Here is a 23818-nt window from a genome sequence, read left to right as displayed (position 1 = left end):
AAATCACCAACATATGACCTATCCTGGATTAAAACTGTGTTTGACTGTCTGCAACCCAGTTTTGGGGGAGCAGATGTGCTGTGTAAATAGCAGTGATCTGACTCACCACCACACCTGTGTTTCTAGCAGGATCAGGGGAGTCATTGAGTCACAGGAAATCTACTGAAAAATGAACTCAAAAAGAAAATAGTTTTTCTCAGCACCTCTCTGTTCTGTTGGTCAGAGAGGTGCTGGTCTTACTACATATTTGAATCAAGATAATTTTTCCAAGTAATTCACTCTGTTTTAATGTATTCAATTTACCAAACAGGAGTTAGTTTCCTACTGTTCCTTAAAAAAAGTCACCACAATTTTCAATGTGTGCCATCATTCTAACAGTTTGTGTTTCTTGTCCCTTCACTGTCAGGTTCGCTGAGCCCTTCCTCAATTGCGGTGTCACGTCTGGAAGCAGCACTCTCAGAAGTGTCAGACATCAGCTCGTCTCGTCGCCAAGGACCCATGTACATCTGGGCCACCCTGGAACGCATTTGGCTGCAGGCTGGTACGACAGCAGCATACATGACCTATTATATATTTTTAAAAATGTTGAAAAAATGTGATTTGATACCCTCTTTTCATTTTCAATTGGGGTGCAGAGTCAGTTGATTTGCCGTTGAGCTGACGGGACAGGAAAACTCTGCGGTTGTATTTATACTTCACAGCTGTAATTCTTCTATGAGGACACTTTTGGCAATCAACTGTAATCAGATTCCATGGTTTTGTCTTTCCCAGTGTGATTATGCTTCATGAATAATAATCCCTCTGACAAGTGCAAAATGAACAAGATATTGACTTCAGCTGACAAAGACTACAGAAGACTACACCCATAAATGTATCAAATCAATACTTAGAGAACAGTTTAATCCTCATCTATGGGATGTTTAGTCTGTTAACATGGTTAACGGTTGTTTTGACAATTTCTTTGGATACCCTCAGACAGTTTCATATATTAGATCATCTTCTAATAAGGTTATTGGGTATGTGCTAGTTTATTCCATGTTTGAAGTAATTTGCCATTATTTGGATCTTCGTTTGATCATTTTAAAGATGCAGTGTGTAGGATTTCTAAATCTAACTCCCCCCCCCAAAAAAAACCCCCAACTCACACCACAAAACTCACAAAAGGCCCTGTCTACGGAGCGCTTGGGTAGTCGAGTGGGTTAAGGACATGCCACATAATGGCAGCGTCCCTAATTCAAATTGTCCCCTCTCTCTCCCTGTTTCCTGTCGGTCTCTATGCCACTACTGTACTTACAAATAAAGGCAAAAAAAATGCCTTAAACTTTTTTTTTTTTAACTGTCTAGAGCCAGTGTTTGGTTTGTCCATTCTAGGCTTCTGTAGAAACATGGTGGTGCTTCATGGTGGCCTCCATGGAAGTGGATCTGCTCCCTATGTAGATGTCTGTTCTGCTAGATGCCACTAAATTTTACACACTGCACCTTTAAATCAGCTTGTTTATGACTGCTACTGAAAGAACAAAGTACAAAAAAAGTAGGCCAATCTTACAGTTACCTCACATAACTAAAATCATGTGCAAGGTAGTTTTGCAACAACAGCAAGAAAAGTTTAATGAACTTACAACAAAACAGCAAAACAGCTCTCAGAGTGACCAACCAGTTATTGATGTCCTGCAATGGCTGATTCAGGAGAGTGCTCCACACTGGTCTTATGTAACCTCGCCGTGGTCTTTGACACTGATAATCCCACCTCTCTCATCTGTTCAGTGTCTGTGGATTTTTTTTCTTTTTCTTTTTTTTGTCCTCCCATATGTCAAACAGGAAAGTTGCAATTTAATCTCGTCAGCTGGAGAGGGAACATGTGGTGTGCCTCAGGGATCAATTCTTGGACCACGCGTACATTCTGTTAAGCATATTACTCCAACATACCTTAATAGTTACGTCCTCAGCAGGGATGGGATGGAAGCCCTCTCTAACTGCAAACCCTTTTATGCTGCTATAGAGAAAATGATGCCTGTGGACTAATCCAGATCGACTAAAATGTAAATTAGAATATCTGATGGCATTCTTTCAATGAAAATCCTCTCCACACAGACTGTCCTGTGCAGATGCTACTATAAAAAAAACGGTGCAGCCTGACTATCTTACACAGCTTACTGACCTGCTTACAAGCTCAGCTGAGTTTCGGTCTCTCTGGGGGAACGAGACATTGTTTATGCACTTTGGTGCAGCGTGAGCACACATTTATTCACGTTTTGAATGCTGCAGTCACAGGAATTAGTGTGTGGAAAACCCTGTGATATAAAAGATATCCAGTAGTTATACAACAAAACAGTGACTGCTGTAGATGAGCTATTTTGTAACCTTCTTTGTGTTTAACACTACATAATTTAACGTGATTACCGCAGCCATTTTTCTGCTATCTCTGCCTCCACAAACAAGACAAGATTTTAACAATTTATTGGATAGAAATCATTTCTGTCCGGCTGAATACTGCGTACCTTATGTAGGAGTGCGCACCGTACCTGCATACATGCGACCGCTGCTCTATTAAGGGCAGAATGGCAGTGATGCATACCACTATTACTTCCACCCCTTCAGCCTTCAGTCTGCCTGTGGAAGTTCACAGGAGAGAGCAGAGCATTAGCGGAGTAGCGAGAGAACGAAAGGGAGAGGAGTGCAGAGATGCTCGGCGCGGAACAACCCCACGTCTATCCACTCAGCTGGAGTGGATGAAGTGCGAGAATGGGAACAGAAATTCCACACAGCGGCCAAGAGAGACTCGGAAAGAGAGAGCAAGTGATGCAAAGAGCAGCATACCAGTGTGTTACAGTACGCTAGCTGGCTGCCGGGGATGGGGATGGGTGGAGGGGCCATGCATGGGGGGTCACGTCCCCTGTGGCCTGTTGTAATTTGAAGGTTATTTTCTATGTCCAACCTTTGAACCCGCACTGTTCCTCTGCTGAGAACAGACAAAATAGAACATGCCTGCTGCTGATTTGAACTAAACTGTGCGTGTGTGTGTGTGTGTGTGTCCCAGTCTCCCCCTCTCCTTCCCAGCATTCCTCCTCTCATCGGTCACTTCCTCTCTCAATCTCACATCCTCATCAGCCACATAGGAAAAAGTGTACACACAAGGCTCTTTTAAAGGCGGTTTATACTATAACACACACACACACACACACACACACACACACATACCTGCAGACATATAAAAGGACTGCATGCACTGATCTAATACATTTTTTTTCTCTGGGAGCTCAGGTGAGAAGCAGGGAAATGCCTTACATAACTACAGCCAGCATTCACTGAATCCTTTTTTCCCCGAAATGAAGCCATGAAAGCAAACCCCGAGGCTGGGAAATGGCTCTTTTTCATCTCGCAGAGGTAGCATGCACGCACTAAGTATTTCCCATCTGTGCATCTATGAGACACAGGTAAACAAACAAAACATCCGCTACCAAACACACACATGGGTTCACACAGCGTTCAGGAGCAGACAGCGCATACAATGTATTTGCACAACTCAGTTTACAATCTCTGTACACACACGCACACATACACACACACACAGTGCCAGTGGTGTCAGTGTATAGAGCTGAAGGCTTTGTTTCTCAGGGTTTCTCTGGGTGTTGACCCAGCGTCCGCTCATTCGAGTGACTGACAGCTCCCTGAGCAGGCGTCCTGTCCAGTCATTGGTCTGCTCCAGCCTCAGGGGAGGGTCCTTTAATCAGCTCTTGGTCTGATGTCTTATTGGACAATGTAGTGCTTGTAGGCGTGATTCTGTGTGTGTGTGTGTGTGTGTGTGTGTGTGTGTGTGTGTGTGTGTGTGTGTGTGTGTGTGTGTGTGTGTGTGTGTGTGTGTGTGTGTGTGTGTGTGTGTGTTTGTGTGTGTGTGTGTGTGTGTGTGTCTGGGGTTTGTCCTCATCTTCCCAGCAGTAGCAGGGAAAGGAGGCAGGCAGCTTTAGTATGAGATGGCCATATTTAGGCAAGAGTTTCATGACTTCCCAGGCACTACATTACTCCCACTCTTTCTTTCACGCTGTCTTTATATGTGTGTGTGTGTGTGTGTGTGTGTCCATCCAAGTGTAGTGTTTTGTGTATTTGAGCACCGCACAGTTTACATTTTAACATGATGCTAGTGAACCCACAGTGAGGTCATCTTTTTCAATTTTAGTTACTGTTGGGATTAATACATTTCTCTCCTCCTTCTCTCCATCTTTCCTTCATTTTCTCCTTTTCTTACTCTTTTTCCCCTAACTCCCTTTTGCTTCCTCTTTTCTCCCTTTGCCCCATCTTCTCTCCATTACCGACCTCTCTTACTTCCTATTTCCCTCTCTCTCCTCTCTCTCTCTCTCTTATAGGGGAGTTGTTCATGGTGGATGGCCGGCTAAAGGAGGCCCAGTTTTGCATAGCAGAGGCCAGCTCGCTCTTCCCCAATTCGCACTCAGTGAGGCTGCAACAGGGCCGCCTGGCTGAGCTCCGGGGCCAACTGGACGAAGCCAAAGGCCTGTATGACGAGGCTCTGGCCATCCATCCAACAGGAGAGCGCATACTGGTGCACATGGTGAGAGCCGTAGAGGCTGCTAAATTAAATTAGGATTTATGTAACATTGTGCTCTGTTGAGTGTCACACACACACAGTCAGTGGTCAGTGCGCACATACAGACACACACGACATGCGTTAGATACACTGATATATTTTAATTGCTTTACTGGAGTTCTATTAAATTACCATTGACGTAAGACGCTGTCCAAATATGCGCACACATCCAAGCACACATTTTGAAATGCTTTACTTGAGTTCACTCAATCACATTACAGTTTATGTTACGCAAGGACTTCAGAGTCAAGTCAGACTCACGCAAGCAGTCATGCACTAGCACACACAAACTCCCACGCATATGAAATATTTTCCTCAAATCCACTAAAAACTTTAACATTAAAACTTACACAATATTCAATTCGCCACACACTTCAGCTAGTTGGCTAAGAACATGTAGTTTCACACGCGTGTCATCATGCAAGATCTTTACATGCCAAGTTATTGCATCTCAACCCATTAAATCTGGTGTCTTATAAAAATGATGACATGTCACTGTTGCGTGGAGGACAGTGATACAAGGATATGATGTTGCATAATAATACAACAAAGGAAGGAAGAAGTGGTTTTATTGCATTTGTCTTCATCTAAATCACAGGAAAAGAGTTTGCTGCCATTTATGAAAGCGCAAAGAAATTGATGAAGAATGTTTTCAGAGACAGAGAAACTTAACCTCTTATGATGCTATAACTTGGCATGTAAACATGTTAACACACACTGGAAACAGCACATTTTTGTAGCTCATTGGCTTGCGATACACTCATACAGTATATTACACAGTATATACACCAATACACCAATCCTGTACTGTCTGAGATTAAATTGTGCCATCTCTTTCTCTCACACACACACACACACACACACACACACAAACACACACACACACACACACACACACACACACACACACACACACACACACACACACACACACACACACACACACAGTAACCATGCATACATTCAGCTGACTAAACAGTGATAAACACACTGGTAAAGATATGTAAACCTCATTATGGTAATAATTTATTAGCTTAAATAAAACATAATTAACCACCTTTTTATACTTTTTTAGTTTTGTGATTTACTTTTTAATTTTCAAATAATATTAGTCAGAAGATTCATATTCATACAACCCGATCATACACTGAGTAACATGTAGATACAACATCTTTGCTTTAGTAGTATGTATTAATCAATATCAGTTGGAAAATATCTGTGATTCTTCTCACAGGCTTAATGTGTCCTGGCATGCTTAATCAATATCTAATCAATACCTCATTAAGATGGATCAGATGTGCTGCTGGTGGAACTGAACAAATTCCTCCCTTTATTACTTTAAAAAATTCAGTGGTTAGCCTCGTATAATCAGCTTTAGTGTATGTAGTATTAAGTGTAATCTCTTTTGAAAAGGCACATTAACGTTAGCTGATGACATTTGTGTTTTTGTTGAGTAATTTAACAGAAATTACGAGTGAGCTACCAGCTGCTAATATTAGCTCGCTAGCCTGCAGTAGTGATATCAGCTGCTCGTAATCATGACTGTTTTTCTCCTGTGTGCAGCGCTGCACTTTGTCACTGTCATTTCAGCTCATTTTCCTTTATGCTGCAATTTAACCGGGCACAAGATTCATCATTATGGTCTTAATCATAACATTATAGTGCAGTTATATTCTGAGATGTGTTTATTCAGAAAATAGAAGCAATCTTTGGTCCATAACCAACAAAATCACAAATACAGCTCTCCTGATCACTCCTCCACATTTCTTTCATCTGACCAGATCCAAATTCAAATTTACTTTATTGGCATCAATGTCGCAACAACAATATTGCCAAAGCACCAAGAGTCACTGAAACAAAATACATGCATTTCATAAATGTAATATAATATAATATAATATTGTTGAAGCTCTAAATTCCACACTATAAAAAGCCTCTCTCGCCCACTTCCACCCACTCTCTTGCTCAGTCTCTCTCCCAGTCTGTCCTCCAGATGATCCACTGGATTAACCATAGTTGCTCTGACCTTTGAACTCTCTCTGTTGTCATGGTGAAGGGTACAGGGAGGGATATTCTTCAAATCCAAGACACTCGTCGTGGCACTCTGACACACATGCACTACAATTCTTTCGGTCTCCATAGTGACCAAAGATGTGCAGGTTGATATCTCTTCGACTAAAGTACTGGCCACCTGTGACCACATAAGGCTAATGTTTTTGCTCCTACTGTGTGCACTTTGGTGTGTGTGTGTGTGGGGTGTGGGGGGGTGGGCGGGCGTGTGCGTGTGTGTGCGTATGTGTGTGTAGAAGTGCAGTCCCGTTGGGGTAGACAGAGGTACGCGTCTCTTCCATATTTGGCCTGTGGGAGAACCAATCCCAGGGGGTGAAAAGTTGAAACAAAGCCAGCTGGCAATGTTGTACTCTGGGTCTCTTACAGGGCAGATGTGTTCTCCATGTGTGTGCGCATGTGCATGTATTTCGGCATGATTGTGTGTGTGTGTGTGTGTGTGTGTGTGTGTGTGTGTGTGTGTGTGTGTGTGTGTGTGTGTGTGTGTGTGTGTGTGTGTGTGTGTGTGTGTGTGTGACTTATTTTCTCCATGGATTTGACACACATGTGGACGTTTTTTGACAGTACTGTATTTGTGTGTACGTCAAAGGCACTAATAAGCCAAAATATACAATTGCAGCTATAAAGAACACTATATATTGTGTCATTATGTATTAGACATGTTAATGGATCAGTGTAGTAAATAGTTGTATCCTTGCATTCCGACGGAGCCTAAGTGGGACAGCGTGTGGGACATTTTATTTGGAGCGCTTCCCATATATCTGGCTTGCATCAGCCTGCTAGAATATAACCTACAGTTGCTGCTTCTCTGTGGCTCTGGCTTCATGCATTTATTTTTATACTGTATCTGCCGTGGACACTTTGTGTGCCGGTGGCCCATTTATTCTGCTGTGCCTTAAGGGGAATTCTGATTATATTCTTGGTTGATATTCTTACACTTGAGCTATTATACTGCAAAAGTACATACTGTACTTTCCTTGAATGTCCTTAAGATCTTTTATTATTAGGGCTGCAGATAAAAGAAGATGCACTGCTGTGACTTCACAATGAAGTTCCTATGAATTAGTATGGACCCACAGACGCGCCATGAGGCAGTGACTTGTACCATTGTGAGGCCTCTAGAGATTCAAAAAAATGTAGATTATTTTTCTGGGCATTTTGCCTTAATAGGATAGCTTACAGTTTAGATATGGAAAGGAAATACAGTATAGGGGGAGAAAGAGAGAGAGAGAGAGAGAGGAATGACATGCAAAAATTGAATTGGGGGCATTGTGGCTATATTATATTATAACCACGAGGCCATCAGACCCCTCCTCAGCTCCCACAAAGTGACATTTTTTAAGAACTTGAATGCAACAGCGATTTCAGCATTCCATTATAATATTGTATTTCCCCAGTTATTCTATTTGTATTGAAACTTAAACATATATGGTTTAGTTTTAAATATTTATTTAAGTTTTCAGTTAAACTGTAGTTAAAGTAAAAGCAGGATACTCAGTAAAAGATATACAAGAAAATAAATGAAAATATAAATAAAATTAAAATAAAAAGAATAAAAGCAATAAAAAGACGACATTACATAAAAGCAGGTCTATAAATATGGGTTTTAAGAAGTTACTGATTCAGCAGTTTTGCAAGCCTTATCTTTTCAGGCAGGTTGTTTCAAAGCCGAGAGGCCCTGATGGCAAAACTATGGTCACCTATTTAATTTAAACTTAGACTTTGAAGCAGCCAGAAGGGCCCCATCTAAGGATCTAAGGCTGGGAACAGGCTCATGTACTTTAAAAGTCATCAGTAAAATCTTAAAAAACAATTCTTAATTGAACAGGGAGCGTGTGGAGAGAAGCCGGGATTAGAGTGATGCGATGTCTGTTAAAACCAGTAAGAAGCCGAGCTGCTGTGCTTGTTTGGTTTATGCCAGAAAGGAGCGAGTTACAGTCATCAAGTCTAGAGAAAATAAGCATCGGTTTTATTCTGAATATTGCTCTTCTTGGAAGGAAGCAGGACTGGGCAACATTTTTGATCTGTGGTTCAAAGCTTATATCTGAATCAAACATTACGCTCAAATTTCTGGCAGCAGGTTTTATATTAGAAGACAAAAGACAAAGGCCAGTCTCAATGGGATTAATAGGGTTTGGGGGACTGAATAATATGATTTATAATTTTGAGTTATTGAGTTAAAGAAAGTTTTTTGCCAACCAAGAGTTGACATCACAATCTACAACAGGGACTGGCCTTTTTGGGACAACCAGATCTCAGTCAAAGGTATATCTGTTTGGTGTTTGCATAGAAATGAGAATAGAAAACATGTAGATAGAAAATAATATTGGACCTAAAATTGAACCTTGCGGTTCTCCACAAGTAATGTGAGTTGTAGAAGATGAGTAAAATAAGTAATATCATGCTGTCCTGGTAAAAAAGAATTAAAATTGTTTTTTGTTTTTTCTACATTCTCTCTTTAATTCCTGGGTGGATCTGTTTAGCAAGAGCTGCTGTGACTTTTTGTGTTTGTTGAGTGTGACAGGCTCCAGGGCAGTCTGACAGGTGTGATTAAAAAGGGAGACCAGAAGCCTAGAGAACATGCTAGCAGAGTCAAAAAAAAAGGCCAAAAGACAGGTGCATTGTGATTAATAGTCAGGATGAAATCACACTGAGTAAAACTGTTTTGTGATCTGACTCACAGATATCCTTAGACTCAAAGTTGTCAGGGCTGAGACCACTGTACAGAACTAGGTCACGGGTGTGGTCTTTGGAATGTGCAGGTTCTTGTATTGACTCAGTGTAAATATGTTGTGACCATTAGTCAGTATTGGAAACCCCCAAGTTACAAGTTATATATACTTTCTTGTACAGAATTTTAACTGTATTTCAATCATAATCATTAAAATATAAAATATAGAAGCTCATCCTGCCAAATTAAAACAATTTTTTATGTTTTTTAATCTCCAAAATTGTCAATTTTCCACTCAAAGTATGCGTTTTTCCTTAAAAGAAAATTTTTGGAAAATGCATTTTATTAACCTTCTTTTCGAAAGTTACATGAGAAGATTAACACCACTTTAATGCCTGCTTGTTTAGTGTGAAGCAAGACCTGGGTGGCGATTAGCTTAGCTTAGCATAGCATAAAGACAGGGAAGCAGAGCTAAACAACTACTGTAACTCTTGTACACCACCATAAATACAAACAAGACAACTTGTTAGTTTAACTGGGAGTTTTGAAGTTTTGGACATAGCCAGGCTAGCTGTTTCTTCCTCATTCCTGTTTTTATGCTAAGCTAAGCTAACCACCGCCAGGCTGGTGCTCCAAATTTAGCACACAGACATAAGTGGTATCAATCTTCTCATCTCACTTGGATAACTTACCATACCTACACCCATACCAGGCTGTATGACAGTATGACATATGTTCTGTATCTGCTTGCTCCAATCCTTCCTTGAAGCTACTAGCACTGCTTTCACATAGTGGACTATTCAAACACATGGCTCTAGGTTTTTGTGGCTTCTCCATGACATCAAATGGAAATATTCTAGGTATTTGGTCCATTTTTAACAGACATTTCCCCCAAAGAGGTTAAACTCCACATTTAGCTTCAGCATTCGTGCAGCTTATATTCTTGTAATACAGTAGGAGCATTGTTGTGACAGTTATCACCCGAATTTCTTGTAGATTTGAAAGAATGTGGCTGACACCGACATTTGAATTTACTCTTACAAAGCACTGATAGTACATGTGGACTTTTTTGGAGGTTTTAGAAAGCATTGCGTGGCTTCACCCAGGCCAACCAGAGTGGAGTGAAGGCGTAATTGTCTCCACAGTGGCCGCAGCAGATGGGGGGGAAAAGGGAAACGTGAGTAAGGGAAACCCATAACTGGAAGCCACACAGAAGCTCACAAGCCCCTGCGGTGTGGTACATAACACACAACCACCATCTTCCCTTATATGCCACACACCACTTTACTCACCACAGCTCTACATATAAGCATCAACCATGTCCACATGGCTTTTTGTGTGTGTGTGTGTGTGTGTGTGTGTGTGTGTGTGTGTGTGTGTGTGTGTGTGTGTGTGTGTGTGTGTGTGTGTGTGTGTGTGTGTGTGTGTGTGTGTGTGTGTGTGTGTGTGTGTAAGAGAGAGAGGGGGAAATGCAGTGATCAGACAGTGACTCACATCTCTGGTCAGCTGCTGGTATTTTTGGATGGATGAGGGTGTGGTAGTGAGGGAAAACTGTATAGGAGTACGGTATGTTGTGTGTGTGTTTAAGTGTGTGTATGTGTGTGTTCGTGTGTGTGTGCGTTAACAGTTAGCTGCAGATATCTAGTTTAATTTCTCGTTCATTACAGCCCACTGGCTAAATCTAAGCTTTTATTTGTTCCTCTATCATGTTATTAGCCATGTCAGCTTTTTACACATTTGGCTGTCTCCGCTGTTAACCTCATTATGGTAAGTGTTTGGCTGACGTGTGTGTATGTGTGGCATGTGGTGCGTGTGTGTGCATTTCTGATGGGTAGCTGAACCTGAAACACGGCCCAACCTTGCTTGGAGCAATGGTATGAAATGAATCTGACCCACTCCCAACATCCTCCACATCTCATCCCTCCTGCTCTGAGTCAACTGCGTACACACACGTACACACACGTACACACACACACTTTACTTTTCCTCCTCTCCAACAAGAAGCATATTCATACACAGCTTCACATATGCATGCATACTCTCAAGGACGAGGACTTGCGCTCATTGAATTAATCGCGTTCCAATTATCAAATGCCCCCCATCTCTCTCTCCCTCTCTCTTTTTCTCTCTGTGTCTGTCTGCCTCTCTCTCTCTCTCTCTCTTCTCTCTGTGTGGATGGGGGTGGTTGTCAGCTGATTAGATAATGCAAATACATTATTTATAACACTTTGCTCGTTCTCGCCGCTTTATGGGATTGCCTAGCAACGAGGGAAATATATTCTATTGAGCAAGACCTCTGATAACAAGAGAGAGAGAGAGAGATAGAGAGTGAAGGAGAGTGTGAGAGAGGAAGAAAAGAATCGGGGGGGGGGGGGGCAAACAGAAAGACGATTGGGATTTGGCTGGTGCCTCCGTTGCTATGTATGGCTCATCTGGGCTCACTTATTTTTTCCTTTTTCTTTGACGCCTCTTTCTTTTTTTCCTTCTATCTTCCTCTCACTAATCATTGTTCCCAGTTTAGCTCTTCCTCGCTCGCTCACACTCCCTTCCTTCCTGCTTGTATTCCTTTTCCTTTCCTCCACGGCTCTTTCTTCTGTATGTGCAAGCATGTGTGCACCATGCTGACTTTTATTCTGTTATGTTTATATATCTCCTCTAATCTGTAGAGAGGTAGAGTGATCGATTCTAGACGTATCATAAATGGTCAATATGATATCGCACCAACAAAAACTAAACAGCAGACAGTTGGCTAAGGGAAAGTGTTCCTCTGAGGTTTTAACCTCTTAAACTCAAGTATAACCTGCCAGCAGCCCAGTCAATGTATTTTGAATTCTAGTGAGGTTTCCAAAAATATCTTCTCCATTTGATGTGATGGTGCAGCCTAAAAAATGTGGAGTCTTGGATTTTTGATCTTTGTCTCATTGTAAACATCATATAACTTCAATAAAAGGCTGTTAAATAATATATGTGATCATGCCAGACAGTGTGGTTGAAGTGGACTTTTCCAATCTTAAACTCAATCTCCAACACTTAAACTTCTAGGAACATCTGTTTATATCCAGCAACCGGTTAGCTAAACTTAGCATAACTGGAAATAAGGGGAAACCCCAAGCCTGGCTCTGACCAGCAGAAATAAAATCCACTTACCAGAACCTCTCAAGGTCACAAATTCACATATTATACCTTGCTGGTATAACAACAGAAGTGTAATAATGACAAGTTGGATTTTTATGGGGGGTGTTATAGCTGTTTCCAGTCTGCATGCTAAAATGAGCTTACCAGCTGCTTGCTGTAGCTTTAAGTCTAACTGACTTCTAAGAGTGGTGTTGATCCTCTCATTCAACTTTTGGCAAGAATTCACAAATAAGAACATTTGCCAATATGTAAAATATGAGGCCTGTTGAAGCCAACAGCCACTGAGGTAAACCCAGGTAGAAGCTCCCTTCCTGATTCAATGGCAGGGCATTAGGCCACTGGGTTACACTGTGTGTATGTGTGTAGTAGATGTTCGCTAACAGGGGTTCAACAGAGGGTTATTGGGTAACATATAAGCCCTCTGGCAGCCACATTATTATGAACCTGAACTATGACATGCTTAATCATCTCTAAACTAAAAATGCAACATAATTTCTAATATTGTACCTAGATCTGATTATTTATAACCTTATTCTATTTTTCTGGTTTTATATGGTCAGTCAGAGCTCTTCAGCTCTGTAAGCAAAATGGCTGGCAACAGCAGATTGCAAATCTAAATTTAGAGTTCAGCTGTCTGTAGACTGTCTAGAAGACATGGATTTATGTGCTTTTTATTTACTGGAACTAATCCATATGACCATTCTGTCATTCATTTTGATTTTGCTTATGTCATGTATGAATGTAGTTAGCTAGCCATCTGTCTTGGTATCTGGTCAGTTCAGTTTGGATCGACATCTAATCAGGCATTGGTGTAAAGCCCATAGTTTCTAATCAGCGTGTTCCTTTATACGTTAGATGGATTTGTTTCAAAGTATTTAAATGCAAACTAATTAATGTAATTAAAAGTTTTAAAACTCACTTGAAGCAGAAAAAGTTTTTTGTTAATAAAGAAGTTATCCAACAACTACTATTGCCATAAATAAATGTCTGTGATGGCTGTAGTTGGTACATTAAAATATTACAAACTGGGTTCATTTCTGTCTTTGCACAGTAATAGTATGAATAATATCAATTGACATCCAAGAACAAAAAACTCATTTCCTCAAAGCTAATCAATTCCATAATCACATCTCTGTTGGGTGTGTTTGTGATACTCAGGATGCTGATACAAAATACACTTAATTAAATCTTGTGTATTATGTGAAGCATTTCAAGTTAACTTAACTTTAACTTGAAAGAAAGATGAAAACTAAACTGCCCACTTGCTCAGTTTGGCTCAGCTCAATTTAGTTGTGCTTTAATGGCACAATCAGAAACCAACCTGTGCTGCCAAGCTTGATGAGATCAACTGAGGTAAAACTGTAGACAGATGGCTGGGAGTAATTAAAGCAAAACCAATAGATACCAGTTTTAGCAGTGTAATGCCAGAAACACTCAGTAGCAATCTGAATGTTCTTGAACACACATTTGTTCACTCTCCTTATACCTCCTAACTCCTAACTCCTAATACCATTTTATTCCTCATTGTGTCATTCTTATTCATCTCTCACACTGTCTGCAAATCTGTCCTGTTGATCATTCCTTTAATCATGTCCTCATTCTCCATCAAGTGATACTTAATCACAGGAGTTCACCATTTTGGCCAAGGCACTTAATCACTTTCTCTCAGACAGTGAGATGAGATCAACCTCATGTCTGAACATTAAGTATGGCGTCAGAACATTGTTAGCTTAGTTTATCTTAAAACTGCTGAACACTTATACTGATATGATGAAGCTTACGTGGTGTAACACAGGTGGAGTAACACAAGTTGTGCTTCGTCCATTTAAACTCAGAGTGCATGTAATGCAGTAAGAGTGCCTGCAATTAATGTTGAGATCATGTAGTTAAAATCAAATCACTGGATATTCATCATATATATCAAGTCTTTCAGTCATATGAAGCCATAACATGTTGTCCATCTGCATGAAGACTAGCAACCAAAGTGAGCTAGTATTTGAAGATTAAGTTTAAATTACCATCACCACTGACGGTTACAGGCAATTTTAGAGAAAACTGGAGATGACGGGAACAACGTTTCTGAATCTACATAACCGCAAGTGGTGCGGATGAAATTACAGTATTTGAAAGACATCAATTTGGGCCCACTCTTTGCCAGAATCAATCACAATGGAGAGAAACCAGAAAGGATACTCACACTCAAGTGCTCCACACCCAAGGCTCAGTCAAGTCTACCGTTTTTATATATCAAGCCACTCCTCCGTACCTATCCTAGCAAGGGAGGTGTGTGAAAAATTGCATCTATTGAAAAAGGTGGACAATGGCATCCCAACAAAGGAGGAGCTGATAGCTCAGCACGCTTTGAAATGTCTAGGGGACTTTTCTGGAGAGTATCATATCCACACAGACCTCAATGGCTACACTAGTCATACATGGCTGCAGAAAAATACAACAGGCAGTAATGGACAGACTCAAAATCACTCTTGATGACCTGTCACAAACTGATATGATTACACAGATGACTGAACCAACACCAAGAAATTATGGGTTTGCTTGGACCCCAGTGATTTGAACAAAGCCATTTTAAGAGAGCATTACTCCATTCCTACAATGGATGAAGTTTTGAGCAAACTTTCTGGTACTCTCAGTGCCAGATGAAAAGGATAGCTATTCGCAAATAAAGCTAAAATTTAAAACATCAGTTCAAATGCCTACCAGTTGGAATAAACTCAGAAACTGAAGTTTTCCAGCAACACAACTGTGAAACATTCAGAGCCAACCAAGGAGTTCACATCAAAACTGATGATACTGCATCTACAGAGAAAGAACATGACGTGACACCACAGAAGGTGATAGCTAGAGCAAAATAAGCCAACATGAAATTCAACAAAAAAATACTATATAAGGTGAGCAGCATAAACTACATCAACCACAGTGTCACCTTTGAGGGCATTAAGGCAGACGAAGCAACAGTCAAGGCCATTTCTGAGATGCCATCACCAACTGACAAAGAGGGCCACCCAGTACCCTATTCATCAAGTCATAGACCGAAAAGATCGATGAAAAACTAGAGAAAGAGCTCTTAGTTATAGTTTTCTCTGCCAAAAAAGTTCCATCAGTATGTAAATGGGATGAGAGTTAATGTTAATGTTCAGTCAGACCACAAACCATAGCCACTGGGAACAGCTCCTTCCAGACTGTAAAAAATGCTGCTTGAACTACAGTGTTATGACTTAAATGTCCTTTACACATCAGGTAAAGAGCAACTGATTGCGGACACACTCCAATGAGCTGTCATACCAGAACAACACACAGCAGTAGATGACATCACGTACAAGAAAGTTGTCTATGCTTGGGAGCCAACAGATGTCTTGAGTGCAGAGTTCTAGAGAAGCCCAAGGGTGAAACAAAGAACGACGAAACACTGCAGCTGTTCCAAGACATACCCAGACATGGTTGGCCCCGTCTCAGGAAGCAGGTGGACTCAAATCTGACACAATATTGCCCTATTAGACATGGAATGACAGTGACAGAGGGAGTAATGTTTGCAGGAGACAGGATAAATCCTACCAAGCACAATGAGAACAGAACTACATGTAGCTTATCAAGATATGCAGCGCTGTCCAGAAAAGCACTGGTTAAGGCCAGGACTGACGAGACGGAACAAATGGTCGTGACTTGCAGAACATGCCAGCACTTCCAGCACAGATACTCAGAAGGAGCCACCGATCTCACACAATATCCCTGAGCTCCCTTGGCTCAAAGTAGTGGCTGAAATCTTTGAAATAAAAGGTCAGTTCTGCCGATAGTAGACTACCTCTTAAAATACCCAGAGGTACTGAACATTAAGGACAAGACATCACACAACAGAGAGTGCTGACATCAAGATCTCATCCTCATCTAGGGCAGCTCAAACCAGAAGTGGGCGAGTTATTTGACCACCTGAGAGGTACAAAGACTATCTGATGAGCTGACAGGTAAAGGCCACGCTCCAACTAAAGGTTAAGAACAAGCAACCTCTGACCCTACCCTACCATGCTCATCAAATAAATACATAAAAAGAGCAGGCATTAATAGACTAAACTGTGTGAAATGCCGAATTTTTAAAAAATAACAAAAAGAAGATCATCCAGTTAAACTCAGAGTTCATGTCATGCCGTATAAGTGTCTTCAATAAATGTTGAGTTATGCAGTTAAAGTCAAGTCTCTGGTCATTCATATGTCAAGTGTTTTGGTCATATGAAACTATAACAAAAAATCTAAATGCAGATAGTGACAACTAGCCTAGCTCTGTCAAAAACACACCCACCAAAACCTCAAACTAAATTAATAACATGTTATATCTTGTTTTGTTTAACCCTGTACATGTCTATAAATGACCATTTGTAGTTTTAGTAACTTCCCCTATCACAAGTTGTCGTTTTTACATCTCTATTCCTGTACAGGTTAAATGATTGACATATATTCTAAAAATAAGACCGCTTAAGAGCTAGCTCGGCTAACCACGTCCTGTATTCAGTTCTGTACTTAGGGCACAGATGTGACATCGGTATTTCCTCTCATTTCCCTTAAAAAAAAAAAAAAAACACTTTATTGAACAGCACTCATATTCTAAAACGTTGATGTGCTTTACCATCAACCATTTTTCCAGTGAGTCTACTGTTGTGTGTGCTTTCCTGTCAGCTTGTCTTACTCAGCCTCTGCTGTGTTTACATCAGTATATAGTGTTTATTTGATTGAGCTGCTGACCTAGAAGGATCAGCTTTTCCACAGTTACTATTTCCAAGCATAACTGACATGTGGCACAAGTGGAAGTGGTCCAGGTATTCCTCGCGTTGTGGGGACGTAAATTGGTTTACACAGTCATGTTGTGCGGACTTGCCTGGGGCCAAAAAGTACATCCCCGTGTAAATCTTTAATTTCAGGGTGAAGTCTTGGTATAAATTTAAGATAAGTTCAGGGTTATGTTAAGGTTAGGGTAAGGTTTCGGTCTAGGCGTATGGTGGTTGTGGTTCAGGTTAGGATGCGCCTCCGGGAAATGAATGTAAGTTAATATAATTTTATTTGAAGACAACTGGTTAAGTGATGTGGGAATCTCTGACGTTAAAGTGTATGTGTGTGTTTGTGTGGATTTGTGTGTGTGTGTTGACTTCATGTTAGTTCATGTTAAAAACATTGTAACAGTGTAACCCCTGTGTGTCTGGAGACAAGAGCACAGACAGTAAGATGTGGAAGCTAGTGGCCAAACCAGCAGCAAGGAATACATCATACACCTCGAGCATACACCCACACACACTCGAGCGTTCATACACACACTCATGTCATGTAGGCGCACACACAAGCTTGTAAGCCTGTGTGTACATCCTGTGACAGGTTTTCTCTGTACCCAAGAGTTTCCATCTTCCTCTGTGTTTTCCTCACAGTGAGGAAAAAAAGAACGGAGGAAAGGAGAATAGTGTGTGTGCATATGTTTGTGTGTGTGCGTGCGTGCTCTTATTGAAAGTTGCATCAGAGCCCCTAGACAGCTATGTGAATTTCAGCCCAATTAATCTGGAGCTTGCGAGCAGAGAGTGCATAACAAGACTCGTCTGTCTGACCTCAGGCCAGCTCTGCGTGTGTGTGTGCGTGTGTGTTTGTGTGTGTAACAGATAGTCAAAGTAAGGGAGGAGATGATATTGTGCAAGAGTGGCTGTCTGCTGTCACCTTGAGTGTGCATGTGACACTGTAGCCTGTGTGTGTGTGTTTGTGTGTGTGTGTGTGTGTGCCTGTACAATATGTTTTTGTGTGTGTGTGTGAGACAGATTTGACTCCATGCTGTTTGTCAGTTGCGTGACGCCCTTTTCTACCGGACTCTCAAACACACTGCACCCCAACTGGGCCGAGCTCCGATGAGACAGAGCACACACAAACACTCACACAAAGTTCTGCCTGACCTTTCACACGGTGACAGCATACATCATACATAATATCCTGCTTTTTTCAAACACACACTGACAGTGTTCACATATTTTCCATACATCAGCTTTAACAACCATTGATTCAATTTATGTGTCCATACAGTTTTGCATGAAATACCAGTAATATACTTCTCAATCCTGCCTTCGTCAGTCGTTTGCCGTCACGCACACGTACGCACTTATGTAGAATATGTTCATACAATATAAAAAAGCAGTGAGCGTAGGGATTGCATGTCTACCCACCACTCTTCTCGGCAGAGCCATGGGCAGTAACCACCCAGCACGCCACTGCAAATGAACTTTGGACTAGCTTGTTCTTTAAAGAGACAAACCAATGCTCAAAGTGTTGAAGTATAAACCATTTTTTAGATCATTTTTAATCAATTTTCTGCCTTCCAAGCCATTTAGGTTGGATATATTTCAATACGTTAGTTTTGAAACGTGCTTGAGATGGATAGTGAAAGTGATGACCAGTGTTGGGCTTTGATACATCACGATAATGTCATTTTTTGTAGGAATGTGTATTGTTTTGGGATTACGCTTTCAAATTCAGTAATTAAATTACAGTTACTTATCCTATTAACACTCAATATGCTTTTTTTTTTTGTTGGCTGTCTTACCGTAACTTTAAAGGAAGATTGATATCAGTTTAGTCCATTTTCATTCAGTGGGTAGTAGTTTGATGCAGGTGCTGGAGGTTTTGGTAGAGGCCATTTGCTTCCATTAGACAAGAGCATTGTGCCTCCTGGCAACTGCAATGTTGTCTTATTTCCTTCTTAGCTCTCTTGCTAATGTTAGCTGCTCGGGTTATATTCAAGTTTCAGCAGTTTTTTAGAGCTCTGTTGCATGTAGTCAATATGGCTAAAGTCAAGTTAGCTGTTGATGGTAAGTTAATACCTCAAACATTTAGACTGCCTGCCTGGGACATGTGGGTGTAGAGTCCTTGGAGTTGTTGAAAGGCACCTTTCATTGGGCTGGGCTAAATTAGGAAAGCAATGTGCTGTTGATTTATTAGTTAAGTAATGTAATAACTGTTTCAAAGAGTTACAATTCATTTATTTCATTTTTCAACCAAACTCAAAGCAAACAACTGGTTTGACTTTTCTACCTTGGGCTGTTGATGATCACAGTCTATCAAGTTAATTGCTGAGATCTGGGAATACAGAGACATCACTAAAAATAGGTCCAACAGGGAAACAAGCATGAGCAGTCAGACAATCATACAGGTTGAAAACAAACCCCTAGGCTAGCCAAACTTATTCAGAAGAGAAAACAAAGGCAAACAGTGAAATTATAACCAAAACAGGAGGAAGCTAAATGTCAGTTCTACAATATTCATGTTACCTTATTTGTCTTCTGAGTCAGTTTTTCTGTTGCTATGACCTGTAAATTTATAAATATTTGGCTGATATCCCAGATCTCAGACTCATCTAGATTACAATGCAACAATAAGATAACTAACAGAAATACAGTGTACTGTGATGGATTAGTTGCTGTTGGTTAACTGTCAGTCTGTAGTACTTGAACCAGTTGGGCCCATAGGACTTGGATTTACAATCCCATGTAATGGGCATTCGTTCCTTGAGTATGGGTATGGGTAAACACTTCAATGGGATAATCAGGTGGACACCCTCTTTCCTTGGTGTTTCATTGATAGGCCTACGGAGCATGGTGTATCCAACTTAGCTTTTACCCCTCCCGTTTACTGGTGATCATTTTGCCAACCCGGTTCTTGTCCTTTCCTGTCAGCCAGCGCCAGTTGCTGCTTCAGTCGGAAGCCTCTGCCAGTAACTTTATGGTTTGTCATGGCCTGTCCTCAGATTCCCATGGCCACAAAAACCCCTGCAGCTGACCACCACAGGGAGCACCTGTGTTCTCGGGCCCCTTTGTTCTGCTTCAGTTGCTAAATCGGACTACTTCAGCTTTTTGCATTCTCACACTTGACCAACTGCATCCTCTCATGACACTGTCAATTGTAATGATGAACAGGGCCTTTTGTGAGGCTAACCATAGGATCAGATCCAACCTGAGATTGGTTGTAATGGTGTACTGTGGGAAGGTGACCTTCTGGTCTAGAATCCTCCAAACCTGGTCTGTATCCCTTAAGTCTTCCAGTAGGATGATTCTTTACTTGCAGTTGACCTCTTTGGTACCTTTCCGGCTGGTGCAAAGGCCATGGTGTTTGAGAAGCCAGGTGTTGAGGGGGAGAGGGCATGGTCTTGCAGCTGGTGAGTATTGGCCATAGGGTTGGAGGTGTTTGGCTAAAGGTTAGGGTTAGGGACATGATGGGTCTTCCCCCAAGTCACTGGTTCAGATTTTTGGGAACATCATTGAAGGTTCTGATGATGAAGCTAAGTCAACCTTCTTCCATTCCCAAAGATTCTCAAAGTTTTCCAATCTTGCCCATTGGACCTGTTTTGCCTGTGATACTGTCTTTGCACATTTTTCTGCCTCCTCCTGCTGCTGTATATCTTTTACCAGCAGTCCTTTCTTATAGGCATGTGTTGTTCTGTGCCATGTGGGTCTACTTGTTCCTAGCTCAAAGCCGCCTCTTCCATGCTGCACTTGGCCCACAATATCTCCATGCCTTAGAGCGGATTTTCGCCTTCTGCACCGCCTCAAATTGGTTCCATTTTATACCTGCTGCCAGTAAAACCTTAAACCAATGTGAATACCTAGTAGTTAGATAAAACACAGTTCATCAATCTAAAGAGCAAGAGTATGCTTTGGCAAATTATGAGCAACAGTGTATGTGGTGTGTACATAAATTGTACACAAGTAGTGTCTTTGACCAGCAGTCTTTCCTCTGATCCGAGAAAGTAATACACAGCATCAACATCGTTTTATCACTCTCTCTCTTTCTGTGTGTGTGTGTGTGTGTGTGTGTGTGTGTGTGTGTGTGTGTGTGTGTGTGTGCGTGCGTGCGTGCGTGCGTGCGTGCGTGCGTGCGTGCGTGCGTGCGTGCGTGCATGTGTGCGTGTGCGCGTGCCCTCTCCTTAATATGCAGCATTGCAAAGGGCTGCTCGTAATCTCATGATTTGTGGATTTTCCCTCTTTAGTTGTACAATTCCACTTGACCATAGTAAAATGTAGTACAGTTGGTTGTTGTTGGTGTTTTTTTGTTTTTGTTTTTTTCTTCTTCTCTTTTTTGTCATCATAAACTAGTCCACAGGACAGCCGGCATTATAATCCATTTGGATTTTTTTGTAAAAAGCCACCATCTGCTTGCTTGATCTTATCATGCCACATTTTAATGGTTGATATTTAGGATGAAAAAAATATTATTAAGGATGAGAAAGTCAAATTAAATGTGTAATAACCATTCTGCACTGTGAAAATGAGAGCATGCCATAGGTCAACTTTCAGCTTGTAATTCCCATCAGAAGTGAGGTTAATTCAGTTTTAACACAGAAAATTCAGCAAAGAACTTTCCCATGCCCCACTTAAACCGTTGTATGATTCATTATTTTTTTATTCTGACAATATCAACTTTTCAAAACCCACAATAATCATTTTGAACACAATATACTTTCAAATGCTTTAAAATATTTTTAAAAATGTTCCAGCAGTTAAAAAGGAACATTGATGCAACATATTTCTGCTTTAGGTGTCCTCTACACTTCTATTTTGGCTGTTGATGGATAAAATCGGATTGTTTTTTCCATTAACATTTTGAACTGAACCTAACAGTTGTATACAAATTGTACACTGTATTTAAAAGGAGATGTTCTTATTTTCCTTATTTCCCATCTGTCTATCCAGGGCAGGTTGCTGGTGAAAACGGGGCGTGTCCACCTTGGAGAGAAGGTCCTGCGTGATGCAGTTCAGATCCACAGCACGTCCCACGAAGCATGGAGCCGTCTAGGCGAGGCCCTGCAGTCTCGGGGCTCCAGGCAAGCTCCCGACTGCTTCTTGACCGCACTGGAGCTGGAAGCGTCCTGCCCCATCCGGCCCTTCACCATCATCCCCAGGGAGCTCTGAGGGGATTGGGCTGAGGTGGAGGTCTTCGGTTAGGGTTAAGGGTTTAGCCTGTTGCTGGATGATTGTATACTGATGCAAATACAGTCAAACGCAGTGCTGGGTGCAAAAATGCTGTTTAATGGGAATGAGCATTTTGGGTAAAAGGCTTATTCACTTTCCTACTGAAAGTTTGATAAGAGGAGAAAGTGGTATCAATCTTCTTATCTGACTCATGGCAAGAAATTGAATAAGCATATAAGTACCTTTTTAGTAATGAAGTATGCAACAAATTACTTTTTCACTTTCAGCGATAATGACTGCTATTGTCACTTTCATTGTCTAATATTTTCAAAATGACAATACTGTATCTGAACATTCCCAGCCTCAATTTTGAATATGATATCTTAAATGTAAAATAGCAAGACATTTCCACTGGTGCTGAGTGAAAACAGAAACAATAATATTGGATATCAGATATAACAAAGATGTAAAGTAAAAATGATGTAATGTAAGTATTGTACAAATAGGGAGTAATATTTTTAATAATCAGAATCACTGGGTCAGTTCAAAGCTAAATCTATCTGTAGAGTATCAAGCACACATTCTGTGAATGGACTGCTATGTTTCATTCTCAAAAGATAGATTTTGGCTTGTATTGACCCATTTATATCCATTTAATTATTCAGAATTTGTCAAGATGTGCTGGTTACATCTTGTGATAGAATGTACGTTGTTGTTGTGTTATCATGTGGATACGCAGATACATAGATTATGTATAGGCTGTCAGTCACAACAGCCGCTTCGCTTCATCTTTTATTTTAACCTTTGATGTATTTTTGATGATCATGTTGATTGACGCAGCTTTTATGTACACACACACACACACACACACACACAAACACACACACAAACGCTCCCACCCTCTCATCTTCAAATGAGAGCTCATATATTTTCTAGCAACAGAAGCATTCACATATCATTCCACATGTCATCAGTGTGTATGTGTGTGTGTGTCTATGTGCATGCATGTCTCTGTCTCTACATTATGTGTGTTACTTTCAAATGATCCATCTGGGGTATTGTATGATACAATATGCGACTTACCCGCTCATAATGTGTGCATTGTGTCCTATTTTTTTTTTTTTTTGACTCATCTGTTCGTAATGCTCTCCATTATAAACAACAACAGCTTTTAAAATCACTGCTGGATGCCGCGTCTTCACCTGCCTTGTCACTTGTGACTAATGGACATCACTTCCGAGTGCCTAACCACATTAATGTGAGCAGTGGGACTGGGCTGCCGGCTTATGTAATACTGCCAGCACAGTTTTCTGCCTCCAAACACCCTCCTCCTCCTCCTCCTTTCTCTTTTTCTCTCTCTCCATCTCTACTGTAACTTGTGTGTGTGTGTGTGTGTGTGTGTGTGTG

The 23818-nt window shown here is 41.0% G+C and overlaps 1 protein-coding gene across 1 annotated transcript in view; it reads left to right on the top strand.

Moving 5' to 3' along the window:
* The window catches only part of ttc7a (tetratricopeptide repeat domain 7A), a 54927-nt gene extending 31336 nt beyond the window's left edge, over nucleotides 1–23591 (top strand). Inside the window, exons 18-20 of the mRNA XM_062430838.1 lie at nucleotides 407–541; nucleotides 4362–4564; nucleotides 22193–23591. Of these exons, the coding sequence (XP_062286822.1) occupies nucleotides 407–541; nucleotides 4362–4564; nucleotides 22193–22411 (557 nt within the window). The 3' untranslated portion in view covers nucleotides 22412–23591. The remainder of the gene's footprint in view (nucleotides 1–406; nucleotides 542–4361; nucleotides 4565–22192) is intronic.
* The last annotated feature ends 227 nt before the right edge of the window (nucleotides 23592–23818 follow it).

Source organism: Scomber scombrus, chromosome 12, assembly GCF_963691925.1.
Source record: "Scomber scombrus chromosome 12, fScoSco1.1, whole genome shotgun sequence".
NCBI classification, from domain to species: domain Eukaryota; kingdom Metazoa; phylum Chordata; class Actinopteri; order Scombriformes; family Scombridae; genus Scomber; species Scomber scombrus.
The sequence above is the reverse complement of the archived record's forward strand: the minus strand, read 5'-3'. Positions and strand labels throughout refer to the sequence as shown.